A 19,239-nucleotide genomic window follows, 5' to 3' on the forward strand; every position below is an offset into this window, starting at 1 on the left:
ACTCAACAGCTAACAGCTAGGCCTCAGAATCTTGCACTCAGTGGAAGCCACATGGCATGTCTGACTTCTCAGGTGTGTTTGAAAACCAAAGCATATACTTCAGGGTTTACGGAGTTCATAAACCGAAATTTTCATCAACAGAGATGTTCAAAAACCAAGGGACAACTGTATTTTGGTTTAATTAGTTTGTTTCAGGGCCTATGGTTTGTTATATTTTAATAAGTATAACATGTTTACACAAAATATTGTGTGTCTCAAAATTTCCTTCTGGTGTGATGGCAATTACCTATATCCCACCTTTCAAGATGCAAATTCTACTGAGGCAGTAAAGGTAAGATAAAGGGACCCCTGAACATTAGGTCCAGTTGTGACCGACTCTGGCGTTAGGGCGCTCATCTCGCTTTATTGGCAGAGGGATCTGGTGTACAGCTTCCGGGTTATGTGGCCAGCATGACTAAGCCGCTTCTGGCGAAGTAGAGCAGCACACAGAAATGCTGTTTACCTTCCCACTGGAGCGGTACCTATTTATCTACTTGCACTTTGAGGTGCTTTCGAACTGCTAGGTTGGCAGGAGCAGGGACCGAGCAGGGAGCTCACCCCATGGCGGGGATTCGAACCGCCGACCTTCTGATCGGCAAGTCCTAGGCTCTGTGGTTTAACTCACAGCGCCACCCACGTCCCTTTCTCAAATTATTCTGCCTAGGGAAAAGCTTGCAAATGAATATTGCTTTCAGTAAAGTAAATATTACTATGAAAATTTGGGGGTGATGATAGTCTCAAAGAATAAATTCTATGTTTCCTGATGCAAAGGAAATATCTCCAATATTCACACTTGACTTCATGTGGCTAGAAATTGGAGGTTTCCAAGTTGTGAAGGGCATCAGAGTGGTCACAATGTGAAACTGATACAATACAAACAAGCAACAGCAAGCATGCAACTGTTGCATTGCTGAGTACTACCAACAACAACAACAAACCAGTGCTGGCTATTTTCTGAGAAAGAGGAATCAATCAGCGGGATGGGGAGGTAATTTTCACCCCTCCATCCTCCCCTCTGCATGGTACCTTTGCAGCAGATTTAGAGGGGGTGAAGTGTGCAGTGAAAGGAACAGTAAAACTCTGAAAATCTCCTCCCTCCCCATTCTGTTTTTAAAAACGCTTTCTTTCAGTAGAAAGGTGCAATTGGACACAATAGGGTTGATCTGGAATTATCATTTATTTATTGCTTAGACCATTTATATACCACTTTATATAATAATATATATCCAAGTTCTATAAAGCAAACATAAACAACAAAAATATTTCAAAACACAAAATAAAATCAATAACACAAATTACTAATAAACACAAACAAATATCAATCGTTCTCCTGTGGCACACCGCCCCACTCGACAACCCACTTGCAGCTTTCACCTAGAGCCGCAAAACCTCACAGAACACCTCCAAGATTTCACAACAAAGAAGAGTCTTGGAACCAGCTGACATCACAATAAACACTCGTAAGCACTGGGATTGCTTTTATTGGCAGGCAAAAAGGTTCAGGGGCTTCAGGTGGTCCTTAGCTGTGTCCCTTTCAGCACTCAATAAACTACAGTGTACACACCTAGCTCCAAGCTACAGCAGGTAGAATTCAGCAGATCATGAATGGTGATAATGAATGACACAAGAAGAATAGTATAATTTCTTCTGTCCCATCACTATATGTATGACAAGAGAAAGAAAGAGATTTAGACAGTATATAAAGGCTTCAGTATCCATAAGATGAAGTCACCAATTTCTCCCCTAATCCAAAATTAGTGCCTTTGATTCCCTATGATCTTATACAGCTTTCCAATAGATTTCTTAAGAGACTCTTTCACTTCCTTGTTCCTGAGACTGTATATCAGGGGATTGGCCAAAGGTGTTAGGATGGTGTAAAAAACAGAGAAGACTTTGTTTAGCTTTCTCATATTTTTCGTCTTGGGAAACACATAAACTAAGATTAGGGTCCCATAATAAATTGTAACTACAACAAGGTGAGATGAGCAAGTGGAGAAGGCTTTTTGCCTTCCAGTGGCAGATGGGATTCTCAGGATGGTGGTGATGATAAATGTGTATGAGGTCACAGTCAATGAGAAGGGTGGCAAGGTGAAAATGGTTGAGAATATGAAGCTCATCAGTTCTAATGTTTGAGTTTCACTGCAAGCGATACTTGTTATGGGGGTAAAGTCACAGAAGAAATGTTCTATTTGATTGGGACCACAAAATGTCAACCTTGTGATCAGATACGTCATTACTGACATTGATAAAAACCCAGCAATCCAACAGCCAGCTGCCATGAGAACACATCGTTTCTCAGTCATATGGGTTCCATAATGCAGAGGTTTACATATTGCTACATACCTGTCATAAGACATAATAGCTAGGAGACCGCATTCAGTAGTAATCAGAGAAGTAAAGAAATAGAATTGTGTGATGCAGCCAGGGATGGAAATGGCTCTGTCTGCAGTCAGGGAACTGACAAGGACCTTGGGCAAGATGGTTGAACTGTAGAACGTCTCCAAGCAAGACAGGTTAGCAAGGAAAAAGTACATGGGAGTGTGGAGGTTGTGGTTTGTCACAACTAATCCAACAATGAGGATGTTTCCAGTCATTGTAAGGATGTATATAATTAGAAACAAGATGAAGAGGACAATCTGTAGGTCTTGAAAATCCCCAAATCCCTGGAGAATCAATTCTGTGATGATGGTTTGATTTCTCCATTCTGCCATTGTCATCGTTTGTATCTAGCAGCAGTGGTTCTTTTTTCCCTTCATTTAATATCAGTGACTTATATTGTCATGTATTGTATGTGCACTTCCTTTCTTCAGTCATGCATTTGTTGTGCATTATCTTTTTTCTCACCTTCATGACAATTATTTCTTAGTTTACATATATCTTATTCTGTTGAGTGATAAACTTAAAATGCAGAATATGGAGAACCTTTTCTTCATCATCATGCTTCCTGTATCTGATAATCTAGCTGTCTTATTCTGATACTTTGCTTTTGCTTTCCTGTAAAGTATTGTACTGCTCCTCTCCTGCCTTCATTGCATAAATGGTAGAAGTTTGTCTTCTGCATCCATTTCATTTATACAGATGAAATCTCATGGTAAGAAGACATTATATTCTGAGGACCAATGTCATCTACACCTTCTACTTGTTTTTGTGTATGCAATTTCTAAAGTAATTTCCCCTGGTGGTGTGTGTCTCTTATGTCTCATTTAAATGAGTAACTAAATCACCTGGGGTCATATTCAAAAGTAAAGTTGATGATTAGATCATTAAAATTTGACAAAATAGTCCCAGTCTGCTAGGAAATTCTGGCACATTTACCCCCCAATATCCCTTCATTAACAAAGAGTTGGGTTTGCTCGTTAAGCATGCTGGTCTTTAGAAAAGGGATCAGAAGACTAAGATGGAAACTGGAAAAGTTTGCTTGTTGCTCAATGTAACAAAGTGAAAAGGGTTAATGAAATCAGGTGTGTGGTAATTAGTACAGTGGACTATCTAAACTTGTCAGGCAAGTTTATTTATATCTATACTAAAAAAGATTCAAACATAATAGTGCTTGGACATGTGTGATGACATATGCTCACACCTTTTCAGTGGCTTGTCATGTCAAGTAGATGACATTCAGAAAGGCGTGTGTAGAGGGGGACATCTGTCCAAGCTGCTGTTCAGAAAGGAAGTTGATATTCTGGGATACTGAAAAGAAGATCTTGTTAGTTCCCTGTTTCCTAATATGGACAAAGATATGACACTACTGTATTTTGTACTTGATTTCTGAATCTGAGGTCTCAAGTAAATGTGATACAAGATAACCACAATTTGATCTCAGAACATTCCTCTTTCTTTAAAGAAGGTACAGGAGAAGGTGCTGAACTGAATCAGGACCATACTGCATCAGAAAACAAGCTTAAAACTCCCTTAGTTTCTTTTCCTCAAATAGCCCTGCCCCAGTGCTATCTACTCTGCTGGTAAAATCATGTCAGTTTTCCCATGTTTTTCCCCAGTATGGAAAACAGATGGGTCTCTCTGTATGGTAAAGAACATGAAAATCCTCCAGGTGAAAGGGTTTATTTCCAATTTAACTGCTGATCCAATTTGCCTGATGTCCCAGAGAAAGATTTAGACAATAGATGTTTCTCTGGGACATCAGGCAAATTGGATCAGCAGTTAAATTGGAAACCCTTTAAAGACTTCACTATCTTCCACCAGTAAGCATTAATTTCTACTCTAAACTTAAATAGTTCTTTAGATTCTGGGGCATTATGCCCTCAGTGAGCTTGTCAATAGATTTCCATCAATCATGGGTGTTTTCATCACATCTCACTGTTACTTATGCTTCAAAATGAACATGATAAGTTGGATCCTCCTAACAGAGGGGGCCATGTTGTGCTCGGTACTGAAACTCTTCCCTAACCGGCTTGTGGGCAGGGCTTGCCCCGCTCCAAGCCAGTGGTGCCACAGTTATGCCAATGGCTTTTAGCCAATCAGAAGCGTGGCAAGGTTAGGGGTTGGGGGGTATTTATTTGGCAGCACGACGTAGGGACCTCCTTTTGCTTCGCACTGCCAAACACCCCCCCCACCCACCTGTTAATTAGGTTTTGTTTGACCTTGCTTTGGACTTCGTTTGGTCGCCTGTTTTGGAATGCGGGCTTGGTAGGAATTTTTTCCAATGTGGCAGATTGGCTGTGGCCACAGAGGTTTTTGCCTACCTCTTAGCAATCGTCACAACTTTGTAAGGTTAGGCAGTTAGGCATTGGTTTAGGGGAATGTGGGGAGGGGAGGTGCAGCCATCACCTGCCCCTCCAATGAGTAGAGTATTCTGTTAAAGGAATCCGGGGGTCTGGATCTTGTCTGAAGCCCGGAGAGGGGGTAGGGCCATGCCAGGACCCCTGGGAACCCCAGGGGTGAGACCAGTCTATGTACATTGATGGAGCTCCCCCTGCTGGTTGTTTACCCTTCGAAGGCTTCCTGTAGGGTGGGGCAGGAGCCAGATATAGTTTGATACCAATGCCTAAACCAATACCAGTCACATTTGTGTATTTTAATAAAGTTGTGGCCAAAATTTGCCCATCAACATTTAAACTAAATTCTGTCTCCACTGTGTCTTTATTTCCATGGCGGATGGGTTTTGGGGCTCGAAGCACAATTAAGCTGAGAATATTGCAATACTGGGAAACTGGAGTCAACTTGAAGTGAGGAAAATGAATCTAGGGTGATTTAGGATTCCATCCCAAACTAAAAACAGTTCCTTGAATTTCCTTTGACCATATGCCATTAGTCAGTTTACCAACAGATTTCCTAAGGCACACTTTCACTTCCCTATTCCTGAGACTGTATATCAGTGGATTGACCAGAGGAGTAAGAATGGTGTAAAAAACAGAGAAGACTTTGTTTAGCTTTCTCATATTTTCATTATTGGGCAGCACATAGACTATGATTAAGGTGCCATAATAAATTGTCACTACAAAAAGGTGAGATGAGCATGTAGAGAAGGCCTTTTTCCTTCCAGTAGCAGATGGGATTCTCAGGATAGTGGTTACGATAAATGTGTATGAGGTCAGAGTCAATAAAAATGTAGGCACGGTGAAAATGGTTGAGAATATGAAACCCATTAGTTCAAATTTCTGAGATTCACTGCAAGCGATTTTTGCCACAGGGGTGAAGTCACAGAAGAAATGTTCTATTTCATTGGGACCACAAAATGTCAACCTTGTCATCAGATACATCATTACTGACATTGCCAAAAAACCTGTAATCCAACAGCCAGCTGCCATGAGAACACATCGCTTAGCTGTCATATGAGTTCCATAATGCAGAGGTTTACATATTGCTACATACCTGTCATAAGACATCATAGCTAGGAGACCACATTCAGTAACTACCAGAGCAGTAAAGAAATAGAATTGTGCAATGCAGCCAGGGATGGAAATGGCTCTCTCTGCAGTCAGGGAACTGACAAGGACCTTGGGCAAGATGGTTGAACTGTAGAAGGTCTCCAAGCAAGAGAGGTTTGCCAGAAAAAAGTACATGGGAGTGTGGAGGCTGTGGTTTGTCACAACTAATCCAACAATGAGGATGTTTCCAGTCATTGTAAGGATATAGATGGCTAGAAACAAGAGGAAGATGACAATCCGTAGATCTTGAAAATCCCCAAATCCCCGAAGAATTAATTCTGTGATGATGGTTTGATTTCCCTCTTCTCTTTTTTCCATATTGTATGTCTGAAGAAGGGGGAAAAGACCCTAATACAAATTAGTGAATTATTAGATATCAAGACATCAAGCACCACACGTAGCACTGGTGTCATTTTATTTTATTTTTTATGGAAGAGATTTCCATGTTACCTTTCCTAATAAAACATCTTCCCAAAGTGACATAAAATGCATTTTTTGAAACCAAGAGAGAAAGAAAAAAATCACTATTATAATCTAAATAAGATAAAAGTGATATATTCATTTAATATTAACCCAATCAAATATATAATTCCCAGAAGAAGTGTGCATGCACACGAAAGCTCATACCAAGAACTAACTTAGTTGGTCTTTAAGGTGCTACTGGAAGGAATTTTTTTATTTTGTTTTGAATATAATTCCCAGTCACTGAAAAACTTACAGTACCAACAATTATCCCTAGTTAAACACAGATAAAATACCTTCATGGCCTATCTAAAAGAGGAGAGAGGGAGGAAGAGAATTGTATCATCAGGGAGTTCCATGCCTACCAAGAAGGCTCCCCCCCCCCCCGATTCAAATGTTAGCTGGCATTTATAGTTCTAGGACAGCACTTACCCAGAGCTCTCCAGGACAATCATTTTCTACTGCTGAACATTGTTGCATGGAGGAGGGGGATCCAGAGAATATGTAATTTTAATGTTGCATCAAACATTAACAACATGCCCCTGTATTTCTTTGAAATTTTGTCATGATTAGTTTCATTTGTAAACTTAATGTATTCCTGTCAAGAATCATTTCTCACTGGTTTAGCAATATCTTGTTTTGTTGAATGGCCAGGGAGAATATGGAGTATCAATTGTTTTGTTTTTTAAAAAATAAATAACAAGATGAAAGATTAAAAAATATATTAAAAGATGATCTAAAAAGAATGAAGTGTTTTTGTATTAAGACAGTCTTTAAAAGAATCTTTCAAAAAAAGTTTTTTTAAAAAAATAATTCCAGTAGCACCTTAAAAACCAACTAAATATAAGATTTCTAGGTATGAGCTTTCGTGTGTATACACACTTCTTCAGATACTCTGAAGCAGAGGTTGCTACAACCTTGTAACTGTTGATGGCAGTTAATGATGACAGTTGGTTTCACATGGAAGGGCAAGGGATTTTAAGGTGCTACATGAATTATTTTAAAAAAACTTTTTGGGAAAGATTCTTTTAAAGATTGTCTTAAAAGACTTGATTCTCTTAAGGGAGTTCTTTTTGGATCATCTTTTAATCTTTTTTTTTTTAAAAAAAATCTTTCATCTTGTTATTTATTATGACTATGACAGACCAACACAGCTGCCTACCTGAATCTGTTTTTTTTTAAAGTTGTTGTTCTTTATGCATGATGTATTGCATCTTCTTTCTGTATCTCTCTGTGCGATTTTTCTTTCCCATAAAGCAATGTATTGTACTATGCCTTTTTAATTTTCAGCGCATGCATGACAGAAGTTCTATATCCATTTCCTTCAAATATGATATACATCTCAGCAATGAGGCATTTATTTATGAACGCCAATCCCTCCCCCCAATATTTCATCTTGTTTTTGCTAGAAAACATATCCTAGAACTGAACGTCTCCTGTGATTAATTATGTGTCTTCTGAACAAGGTTCCAGAAAACCAAAGTGTTGTATACTAATGGGAAAGCTAACTATGCAATAATAATAATGTAATCATGTTTACATTTATTCACTTTAAAACCCTAATCATGAAGCACAGTCTTATGCTTGTTAATTCAGATGTAATTATGCACACAGGCCCTGCTTCCAAACACAATGTGTTGCCAGGAAATTGTTTGTTAGGCACATGTTCATATGATAAGCTGATTGTTGTTGTTTCATTGTTTAGTCGTGTCCGACTCCTCGTGACCCCATGGACCAGAGCACGCCAGGCACTCCTGTCTTCCACTGCCTCCTGCAGTTTGGTCAAAAAATAAGCTGATTACTTCCATTATTTCTGGTATAGGAACCAGGAGTGCCAACTTATGGGAGAGTAAAGATGTCAATTTTTTAAAATAAGAAAGATATTTTGCAATATTTCTTGATCATTGACAAATGAAGTGTTGGTTACTAGTTGCACTGTTTGTATAAGACACTGTATTTCTGCATGTGAAGAACCATGAACGCTGTCTAAAGTTTGTTAGAGGAAAGGAAAATATGGCATAAATAAACAGATTAGTTGCACCAATAAAGGTTGATCAATGTGATCATGTGAGATCTGGGAGATGAGTTTCAAAAGTAAAAACAACATTAGAATGAAAATGCAGCCAGTGCAACAAAATATAATAAAGAAACGTAAATGAAAGCAGAACTAGAAATTTTGGCTGTTTTAAACAATGTTAACGATATGTCACTGTGATAATTCATAGTCACTGTTTTTCTTATTCTTGCTTACTTTAATCACAAGCAATAGATTGGATGAATGCTAAATGTTCAAGTAAAAAAAAAACCCTAAAATAAAATACAACGCATCTTTCATTTCAAATTCAGCTTCCTCATAAATATCTTTTTCAGTGCACCCTTAATATCTTTGTTTCTCAAGGTATAAATCAAAGGATTCAGCATGGGTGTGACAATGCTGTAAATGACAGAAATGATTCTGTCTTTGTCTAAAGAGTAGGTGGAAATTGGACGGACGTAGGTGAAGATGGAACTCCCATAATACAAGAGGACAATGGTCAGGTGTGAGGCACAGGTGGAAAAGGCTTTGAGCCTTCCTTCAGTGGAGCGTATCTTCAAGATAGTGGAAATGATGTAGACATAAGAGAGGACAATGCAGACAAATGGGGTCCATCCTATGAAGACCCCAATGACAAGAAGAATGATCTCATTGAGGGAAGTGTCTCCACAAGAAATCTTCAGAAGGGGAGGGATATCACAAAAGAAATAATTGAGCTGATTTACCCCACAGAAAGGTAGTTGGAAGGTAAAGTAGGTGTGCACAGCTGAGTTGAGAAAACCACTTGCCCAACAGGCTCCGGATAACTGGAGACAAAACCCTTTCTTCATGGTGGCTGTATAGTGCAAAGGATGGCATATAGCTACAAAGCGATCATAGGCCATGGCAGCCAGCAGGATGCACTCGGTACCCACAAATGAGGCAAAGAAATAAAGCTGAGTTATACAACTGGCATATGGGATGCTCTTTTTCTCTGAGAGAAGGTGGACCAGCATCTGAGGGACATTGGTGCTGGTATAACAGATATCCAGAAAAGAGAGGTTCCCTAGAAAGAAGTACATGGGTGTGTGAAGCTGAGGGTCCAGGCAGGCAATGGCAATGATGGAGATGTTCCCCGCCAGAGTGCAGATGTATGTGATAAGAAAGAATGAGAAGAGCAACAGCTGCAACTCCTGAAGACCAGAGAAGCCCAAGATGAGAAATTCGGTCAGTGCTGTTTCATTGCCCATTGTTTTAGTGTTCTCTGTTTGGGAAATGAGAAAAAAAACTAATAAGTGTCCTGCCACCATAAGAAGAAGCCAAGAACAGAGACTGATCAGAAATTCTGCAAATGCACACAACTTTTTATTCATTTGTTAAAACAGTAAACTACACAGCATTTGAATATATTGTGACAGTGCACAAAATAGGAATTCAAAGGAAACTCAAGGATAAATGAGTAAAAATACACTAGCTCCATCTATAAAGCCAGCATGAACCAATAGCCAACAAAAAGCTTGTTTGAAATCCTTAATGATATGCCTTAATAGATTCACATCATCCCCATTTCCACAGGAAGCATATTCCAAAGTGTGAATGTTGCCACACTAAAACCTAGGTGTTTGCTAAATTGATTTTTGTGGTAGGAGTGGCACCCACAATATGTCCTAAGCAACATGATGGAAAGTAAAATAGAAAAACTTAATGCAGTCTTGAAGACGTTGAGCCTTGGGGCCATATTAGACATTAGCTTAATATGTAGCATCCAGTTTCATATCATATTTTATTTCTTTCAGTTTTTCAATTTTCCAGTACAGTGGTACCTCAGGTTACACGCGCTTCAGGTTACATACACTTCAGGTTACAGACTCCGCTAACCCAGAAATAGTACCTCGGGTTACGAACTTTGCTTCAGGATGAGAACAGAAATCGTGCTCTGGTGGTGCGGCAGCAGCAGGAGGCCCCATTAGCTAAAGTTCTTCAGGTTAAGAAAAAGTTTCAGGTTAAGAACGGACCTCCGGAACGAATTAAGTACTTAACCAGAGGTACCACAGTTCAGTTCTCCACTTTTCCAGATCATTTTGCCAATACTTTAATTTTTTAAAATCCTCATGAAAATTAATCAGCATATCTGTGTGAATTTATCCGAATGTAAACAAATCTGTTTGCAATTTTGTCTAATACACACATTTTGGCAAAGCAATTTCCCATAATATACCATATTGTTTGAATAATATTTACTGGCTATACAGTGGTAACTCAGGTTAAGAACTTAATTCATTCTGGAGGTCCATTCTTAACCTGAAACTGTTCTTAACCTGAGGTACCATTTTAGGTAATGAGGCCTCCCACTGCTGCCACATTGGCACCACACAATTTCTGTACTTAATGCGAGGTAATATTTCTGGGTTAGCAGAGTCTGTAACCTGAAGCGTCTGTAACCTGAAGTGTCTGTAACCTAAGGTACCACTGTATATACTTTTTATACCTTTTTATGCATAGTAGTGCAAACATTTTTCTACATATTACTTAGATGGAAAACCACATTGCAAAATTCGGAAAAGTATACATTTCAAAGGATGGTTGTTCTCTAGCTCTCATACTGTTTTATGAAGTGTGAATGAAGTAAGTCTGCATTTAAATGAGACCTGAATTGAATTTCTCCCCATCTCTAGTGGAAGACCATGCTTACAAAGAAAGAAACAGGGAGGGAAGATGGTGGAGAGCCACCGTGGTGTAGTGGTTAAAAGTGGTAGTCTCGTAATCTGGTGAACTGGGTTCACGTCTCCACTCCTCCACATGCAGTTGCTGGGTGACCTTGGGCTAGTCACACTTCTCTGAAATCTCTCAACCTCACTCACCTCACAGAGTGTTTGTTGTGGGGAAAGAAGGGAAAGGAGAATGTTAGCCATTTTGAGACCCCTTAGGGTAGTGATAAAGCGGGATATCAAATCCAAACTCTTCTTCTTTTTCACTCCTCTGCTGCAGTTGGAATCAAGATTGCTCCCCATTGCTAGGAGCCTTAATGGGGTGAGGGAGTCCCCATCATCCAAACCACACAGGATGAAGAGGCTATCTCCATTCTGAGCATGATGGGGAAGTGAAGAGGTCAGTGTTCCCTACCCATGCTCTGCATTCACAATACGCATTGTTACCCTATGCATCTAATCCATTAAGGAAACACAAATAGCCTAATAATGTGCTCTGCATTCAGCAAACATCTGGTTTGGCCCTTCAGATTTCTAAGATACTGTGTCCAGCCCTGCACAGCTTGCTACCCACTACAGCCCAAACTTTTCTTATAATGTAGCTTCCAGGTTTTTAAAAACCCCACACATAATTTGAATCTCTCAGGCAAACAACACCTCCTGTGTTTATATATGTTCTGCTGCTGGCCTCCCTGTTTCTAACTTTGAATCTGCAAAGCTAAAAAGCTGTAACCTTTTTATTGTTTCTTTTGTGTCTTAACATGGCGTACATTAGAAGAGACAACCTTAACAATGTGTGTGTGTGTGTGTGTGTGTGTGTGTGTGTGTGTGTGTGTGTCCTATACACTAACATTCAGATCCTAAACAATTTTCTGTCGGTTATTTTCTTCTAGCATAAACATCTTAATCAAGTCAGTTTTGTATATAATGGAAGGACACACAGAGACATACCTAGGAACACATGTTCTTAAAACACAAAAACTACCACAATTCAGGTGATTATAGATAACATCAGAGCTCAAAGACCAAACACCCAGCAAAATTCTGGACCAGATTCCCTTCTAGTGGAACATGCAATACAAATCTGTACTTGGAGTAAATTTTGAAGTCAATAAGGTTACAATTCATACTATAAAGAAGCACACTGATTTTTACAGCTGGTAGGTACTTTTCACTGGAAATGAAGTATTATTTTGTACTCACTGTGCATTGAAATACCAAAGGAAAAATTGGTCACTTCAAATAGCTAATTCAATTGCATGTTGGATGGTAAATAGCTGCAGGTATCTCACACACTTACCCCAGTACAGTATCTCACACATGCACATATAAATATATTCAGAAACCATGTGAGACTTATTCCCCAATTAATTTCTGCTGCAATGTTGCCAGGCAGCCCACAGTGCCCTTAATTGCAACTGAAGACTATAGCCTAAAAAGTTCTCAATTATATGCCAGTAAATAATTAAATTCAAACCCAGAAATACTGAGAAGGAGCTGGAGAGTCCTTGTGGCTCACAAGGAGGTCCTCCGCAGAGTCTGAAGAGGACATCAGTGAGGACGAAGGAAGCCCCAAAGAGACCAGAGGCACAGTTTGGCGTGGTTCATGCTGCTCAACCTCCCTGCCTAACAGCAGCAGCCACACTCCCCCTGCTGGCCACAGAGCTTCAGTTCTAGTTATGGATATTTTATATGGATTGAAGAGAGGTTGGCAGACAGGGTGTTTAAAGGGCGTTTAGAAGGTGCTCCCCACTTCAATTGATTTCACTTATTCTGCGGGGGCCTGGAATGTAACTGTTTATTTTATTTTGCTTATCTTTGTGGGAGTGTGTGTGTGTGTGTGTGTGTGTGTGTGTGTGTTTGAAGCAGAGACATCTTCCCATCTGGTGTCTATGATTTCTCCTGCATCTTCTTCTCCGTCTACTCATGGGTCATCGTGCACTGCCTCTGGGCATAATTCATGATGTAATGCTGTCAATAGATCAGTAGCCTCACATCTATTAGCTATATTGAGTTGCATTAGGCTTCTCATGACAACTAGCTGAAAGGGAAAATCCCACTGGTATTGGATTCCCACATCTTGTAACTTTCCATAAATGGTTTCAGATCATGGCATTTTCTAAGGGTTTCTTACAACCACAGATGGCTGGTTGTCATATGAACTATCCTGTTAGTTGTGGAGTTTCTTTTTTCTTTCCTATAACAAGCAAAACACAATACAGGCAAAACACAATACCACATCATGTGTGGGCACTCCTTCTTTGAGAATGGAGTCAACCATGCTGTGAATATGTTCCAAATCATTATCATCATCATTATTATTGTTATACTTATTAATTGCCCTTCACCTTAAGGTCCCATTGTGGGTTACAGCATTAAAAACAATATTAAAAACAATTAAAGTGGATGCCATGAATTAGTGTCTTGAACCAAGTGACAATGAAGGAAGTTAGATCTGGCTTCACCTCTTTTTGAAATCTATACAAGTAAAGCTTCTGTCTGCACTCAGAGTTCTCAGCCTCTTTCAGTTTCTCCCTGATCTCCATGTTGTTACATTGTAAATGATGAATTTGCTTATTGCATTCAAGGCTCATTTCCAGCTGTCTCTGTGAGATATCCACCAGCTGTTCGGGCCATATATTCCCATGTTTCTTTAACAATGTCTTATATGGGAAGTGAACAAGTCCCTGAGATTAAGATCTCTGTTCCTTAAAGCTTCACCAGAGTTTGTCAAGGTAGGAGCTATGCTTGGTGTGGCCTGCTCTCATTGCAAGCCCTCATTAGACCTAGCTTTCTCCCATAGCTTGAAAACAAACAAATAGGAAAGGTCATTCAATTTATGTTTGGTTTCACTGACATTCCCTCTGTACAATGTCACATTACATTAAGGGAGCTGTGGATCATAGCTACCAGTTCCGGGAGATAGGATTCTGGTGCTTCTCTGGAATGACAGTTCAAGCAGCCATCTTTCTTCACATTGGCCTTCTTGTCCCCCCCCCCCCCCGTTTAAAAAAAGGATTCTGGAAAATTGGCCATCATTTTGCTGCACATCTCTCCTAATATCCGCATTTTGGTATGCAATTTGCCTATTATTCACATTTTTACTAGAGCTGTGCAAGGACACACCACCAATTTGCTCTGGGGCCCCAATCTCTCCCCCCTAATCAGTATTATTTGCCTCGAGCCATCCCAAGGGCCACACATCGAGCTTGTCCCCAAAACAAGCTGGAGAGGGCTAATTCTTAAAAAGAATTTCTAAACCTTCCCATTGAAAAGGTGGAGTATCTGTGTAGAATCTGTAAAGCAAGAAGATCCTGTAGGAAAGCAGATTGTGAAGCAAAAGCCATACACAACAGGATTTGTGAATGTGCTGTGGGCCAATCCAACCAGATCTGTAGCTATCTATAGCTGCCTGTACTGGAAGAAATATGAATATGGCAAAAATAAATAAATTAGTTACTCCATTTCAGGTTTGAGAATTAAAGATCTTACAGTTGAGTTTCAAAAATAAAATGTTATTAGAATTCAAACTCAGGCCTTACTATCACAAAATGTCTCCCTCTCTCACACACATACACATAAACCAGATAGAAAAAGAGAACGACAAATGAAAGCATGTATAATTTCATGATACTAAAATGCCACTGTGGTAATTCAGTTATTGTCCATTTTATTTTTGTTTACGTTAATCCCAAACAATAAATAGGTGAAGATTAAATGTTAATAGGATCAAATAATCATGGAACAGTAGAGTTGGAAGGGAACCTTGGGGTGATTGACTCACTTCAATGCAGGAATATGCAGCTGTCCCATATGGGGATGAAACCTTCAACCTTTGTGTTATCAGCACCATACCCTAACCAACTGAACAAGTTAATCTTCATCATCATCCTCTAAGATAACATGCAACTATTCTTCCATTTCAAATATAGATTCCCCATAAATATCTTTTTCAGTGCACCCTTAATATCTTTGTTTCTCAAGGTATAGATCAAGGGATTCAGCATGGGTGTGACAATGCTGTAAATGACAGAAATGATTCTGTCTTTGTCTAAAGAGTAGGTGGAAATTGGACGGACATAGGTGAAGATGGCACTCCCATAATACAAGAGGACAATGGTCAGATGTGAGGCACAGGTAGAGAAGGCTTTGAGCCTTCCTTCAGTGGAGCGTATCTTCAAGATAGTGGAGATGATGTAGACATAAGAGAGGACAATGCAGACAAATGGGGTCCATCCTATGAAGACCCCAATGACAAGAAGAATGATCTCATTGAGGGAAGTGTCTCCACAAGAAATTTTCAGAAGGGGAGGGATATCACAAAAGAAATAATTGAGCTGATTTACCCCACAGAAAGGTAGTTGGAAGGTAAAGTAGGTGTGCACAGCGGAGTTGAGAAAACCACTTGCCCAACAGGCTCCGGATAACTGGAGACAAAACCCTTTCTTCATGGTGGCTGTATAGTGCAAAGGATGGCATATAGCTACAAAGCGGTCGTAGGCCATGGCAGCCAGCAGGATGCACTCGGTACCCACAAATGAGACAAAGAAATAAAGCTGAGTTATACAACTGGCATATGGGATGCTCTTTTTCTCTGAGAGAAGGTGGACCAGCATCTGAGGGACATTGGTGCTGGTATAACAGATATCCAGAAAAGAGAGGTTCCCTAGAAAGAAGTACATGGGTGTGTGAAGCTGGGGATCCAGGCAGGCAATGGCAATGATGGAGATGTTCCCCGCCAGAGTGCAGATGTATGTGATAAGAAAGAATGAGAAGAGCAACAGCTGCAGCTCCTGAAGACCAGAGAAGCCCAAGATGAGAAATTCGGTCAGTGCTGTTTCATTGCCCATTGTTTTAGGATTTTCTGTTTTAGAAATGAGGGAAAACTGATAAGTGTCATGTTGCCATAAGCAAAAGTCATGCACACAGGTTGAACAGAGATTATACAAATGCACACAACTTTTTTTCTTCCCTTTTAAGAAACAGTACATCATTTAAAAATATTGTGGCAGTTTGCAAAAAACGGGGGATGGGGGATGGGGGGCGACAGAATATTATACCTATAAAATGCACTAGTTCCATCCGTAAGGATGGCTTGAAAAATACCTAGCAATGCTATCCTCTAAAAGCCTTTTAGAATAAACATAGACATGTATTAAAAATAAGAGATTATTAGTACCATCCTCAATTCCAGTGGAATCATATTCAAACTATAAGTGCTACTACATTAAAATCCTTAACCTTTGTATCTTTTAAATAGAATCTGTGTGAGTTGCACCCAGAATAGGGCCTAAGCAACCAGATGGGAAGTAAAATATAATTATTTAATGCAAAGTCTAGAAGATGTTCATCCTTAGGATCAAACTAAATGTTAGCTTAATATGTAGTATGCAGCTGTATACCATACATTTCCATGTATGGTTTTTTTCTTTAAAAATATGCTAAAAAGTGGGGGTCATCTTATAAAAGTATAGTTGATAGGGTGGACATTTAATTTGTTGCTGCTGTGGCTGTCAGTGGCTATTGGGCATGTAATTGGTTGCTGTGTCAATGGCTGGTGTTGATTGGCTGACACTGCAGCAGTTGGGCGGGTGATTGGCAGCTTCTACCAGTGAGGAGACAGACATGAGGTGGGTTTTGGGATGCATGCGGGTGATCAATTTTCGGCAATGCCCCCTAAAAAATCTCAGCAACCCTGGTTAATTTCCCCTCAAAAAAATTCAATAACTCTGGGCAATTCTCTGCAAAAAAAGAAAGCTCAACAACTCTGTGCCATTTCCCCCCATTTTCTTAAATTTAAGTCCCCGAAAATAGGGGTGTCTTATACATGGGGGCGTCTTATACATAGAAAAGTACGTATATTTTATTACAGGTACAGGGGTTAGAAATGGGTTAATCTGACAATTTTCATTTCTTTCAGTTTTCCAGTTTTCCTATATTCAGTTCAGTTCTCTGCATTTCCACACAGGTATATTTTAATTCTTTAAAATCCTTATGAAAATTCATCTGCTTGTTCATGGGAATGATTTTATATAATTTATGTTGCAAGTGTGATGTCCTACTGTGTTATTTATTGTACGTAAGCCGCTTTGTGACTCATGTGAGTGAACCATGGCACAGAAATGTAATAAATGAAATGAAATGAATTTTCCTAATACAAACATATCCATATACATTTTACCCTGTATAATAGAATAGAAACACTAAGCCCTCTTCTTGATGTTAAGTTACAGTTTTTAAGCTGAACTTCTTAATAAAATTGCACTTTTGTGTTAGCAATTCAATAAAAGATAAGCAAATATAACAAAAGGAAAGAAGACAAACAATCAAACAAACATATAAACCATGAAACATCACAGCCTGGAAAAGCAAAAATGCAAAGATACAGCGTAGCTACAAAGGAACAATCCAAAGATCCCCATTACAAATAAAGAAAGTTATGTAAAAAATAAAAGTATTCTCAGCCTGTAAGTTCCATCTTTACTTAGAACAAATGAGCCAGACATATGCATATACTGGTGACACTGAACAACAATTCTCCTAAATATTGGTATAAGAAAGAAAACCATGCCAGGGGGGCGCAGGGGGGGGGTTCATTCAAGCTTTGCCCTTCAGCTACTAGGAACATACCCAGGATCACATTTTATTAAAACACACAGCTGTCACAATTCAGTTGATTAGAGGTAACATCAAAGGTCAAGGAGCAAGCACACTGCAAAACGCTGGATCAGATTCCCTTCTAGTGGAACTTGCAGTACAAACCCATACCTGAAATAAAAATGTCAGTCCTTAGAAGTCAGCAAAGCTGCAACTAGTAGTAGAAGCAAGCACATTGAGTTCCACAGTTGTTAGATACATTTCCAAGAAAATGACAGTGTTGATTTGTACTTACCATTCATTGATATATCAATAGAAAAGTTGGCCACTTCAAACAGCTAACTCAGTTGCATGTTGAATGGTAAATAGCTGCAGGCATCGAACATGTCCCCCAGTGTCTCCCACAAGCACATGTATATTTCAGTGACCACATGAGACATATTCCCCCATTAATTTCTGGTGCAATGTAGAGAGGCAGCCCATAGTTCCCTTAATTGCAACTGAAGACTAACCTAAGGCGTACTCTGTTCATGTTGCAAAGATGGTGACAGAAGTTACAAACAGGGAGTTTGTAACAAGCAGGGAAGTTACAAACAGGGAGTTTGTAACTTATAAGTTATAATAAACAGGGAGCTACAATTCTGCATTTGGATGTGTCTCTATGCATCTGTGAGTTTAAAAGCAGTGTTTTCTCTAAACAAATACTGAAATGACCCCCCCCCCCCCGTCTTCCAGCATATTCTAATCAAAGCCTTAAGACTATACCAGCTTCTGGTATACCAGCTTCTGCCAAGATATACCACCTCAAAGAATCAGACATTTACGGTTCGCATTCTGTACTGCTCTGCTGGAGAGACAGTCTACCAAGAAAATCAATTATTGTAGTTCGAGGACCCGAACCCCGCGAAGTGAAATGAAGACACAGGGACACGTGATATAAGGTTAATGGGCTAGAAAAGGCCACAACTTTATTGATTACAGCAATGAAAAGGTATTGGCTTAGGCATTGGATCGCGAAACAAGTGGGTTTATTCACCAGGGGTTCATCACGTGTTGATGCTAATCCAACTATAGGCTCACCCCTGATGTCACTGAGGGTCGTGCCATGGCCTCCCGCCAAGCAGGCTTTGGACGGAATACACGACCGCCAGATTCCTTTAACGGAATACCCCTAGAAATTGAAGGCATAGGCGATGGCCACACCTAGCACTTCGACACACCACAACACATTATTCCAATGCCTAACCTACCCACCAATACCACAAAAAATTGTGACGATTGCTACGAGGTAGGCGAAAAAACCAAAAAGCCTAATGCCAAATGGAAAAAACTCCTACCAGGCCCCCCCCGGGCAACCGGGGCAACCAACCTAAGGTCCATAGCAAGGCCAATGACCTAAGCCCTAACTCAAAGGGAGTGGAGGGTGGGTGACTCGCACAGGATGATGAAGAGAAATGAGGCCGGGGAGAGAGGCTGGCACTTCAGCATAAAGGCTGCTGGACACGCCCCCCCCATGGCACCTGGTTGGACGGCC

At 39.9% G+C, this 19,239-nt stretch overlaps 5 protein-coding genes across 5 annotated transcripts in view; all 5 read right to left on the reverse strand.

Moving 5' to 3' along the window:
• LOC309327030 (vomeronasal type-2 receptor 26-like) overlaps positions 1-19,239 on the reverse strand; it is a gene marked incomplete at both ends in the record, with an annotated part of 336,857 nt that overhangs the window by 272,351 nt on the left and 45,267 nt on the right. The gene's annotated exons all lie outside the window — the stretch shown is intronic.
• Positions 1,249-5,958, reverse strand: LOC309327481 (olfactory receptor 6F1-like). Its single transcript, XM_081836781.1, has 2 exons — positions 5,869-5,958; positions 1,249-3,726 (listed from the first exon to the last, which is right to left on the reverse strand). The coding sequence occupies exon 2, from the start codon at positions 2,754-2,756 to the stop codon at positions 1,794-1,796; it is 963 nt and encodes a 320-aa protein (XP_081692907.1). The 5' UTR covers positions 2,757-3,726; positions 5,869-5,958; the 3' UTR covers positions 1,249-1,793.
• On the reverse strand, positions 4,980-6,761 carry LOC309327469 (olfactory receptor 6F1-like). Its single transcript, XM_081836771.1, has 2 exons — positions 6,683-6,761; positions 4,980-6,251 (listed from the first exon to the last, which is right to left on the reverse strand). The coding sequence occupies exons 1-2, from the start codon at positions 6,686-6,688 to the stop codon at positions 5,238-5,240; spliced, it is 1,020 nt and encodes a 339-aa protein (XP_081692897.1). The 5' UTR covers positions 6,689-6,761; the 3' UTR covers positions 4,980-5,237.
• LOC309327530 (olfactory receptor 5V1-like) lies at positions 8,718-9,682 on the reverse strand (the record flags this gene model as incomplete). The annotated part of the gene is made up of 1 exon (XM_081836829.1): positions 8,718-9,682. Exon 1 carries the CDS (start codon positions 9,648-9,650, stop codon positions 8,718-8,720), a length of 933 nt encoding a protein of 310 aa, XP_081692955.1. The 5' UTR covers positions 9,651-9,682.
• On the reverse strand, positions 15,002-15,958 carry LOC309328483 (olfactory receptor 5V1-like; the record flags this gene model as incomplete). Its single annotated transcript, XM_081838480.1, has 1 exon — positions 15,002-15,958. One exon carries the CDS (start codon positions 15,956-15,958, stop codon positions 15,002-15,004), a length of 957 nt encoding a protein of 318 aa, XP_081694606.1.

This window comes from Podarcis erhardii, assembly GCF_964252035.2.
Source record: "Podarcis erhardii genome assembly, chromosome: 13".
Classification (NCBI taxonomy): domain Eukaryota; kingdom Metazoa; phylum Chordata; class Lepidosauria; order Squamata; family Lacertidae; genus Podarcis; species Podarcis erhardii.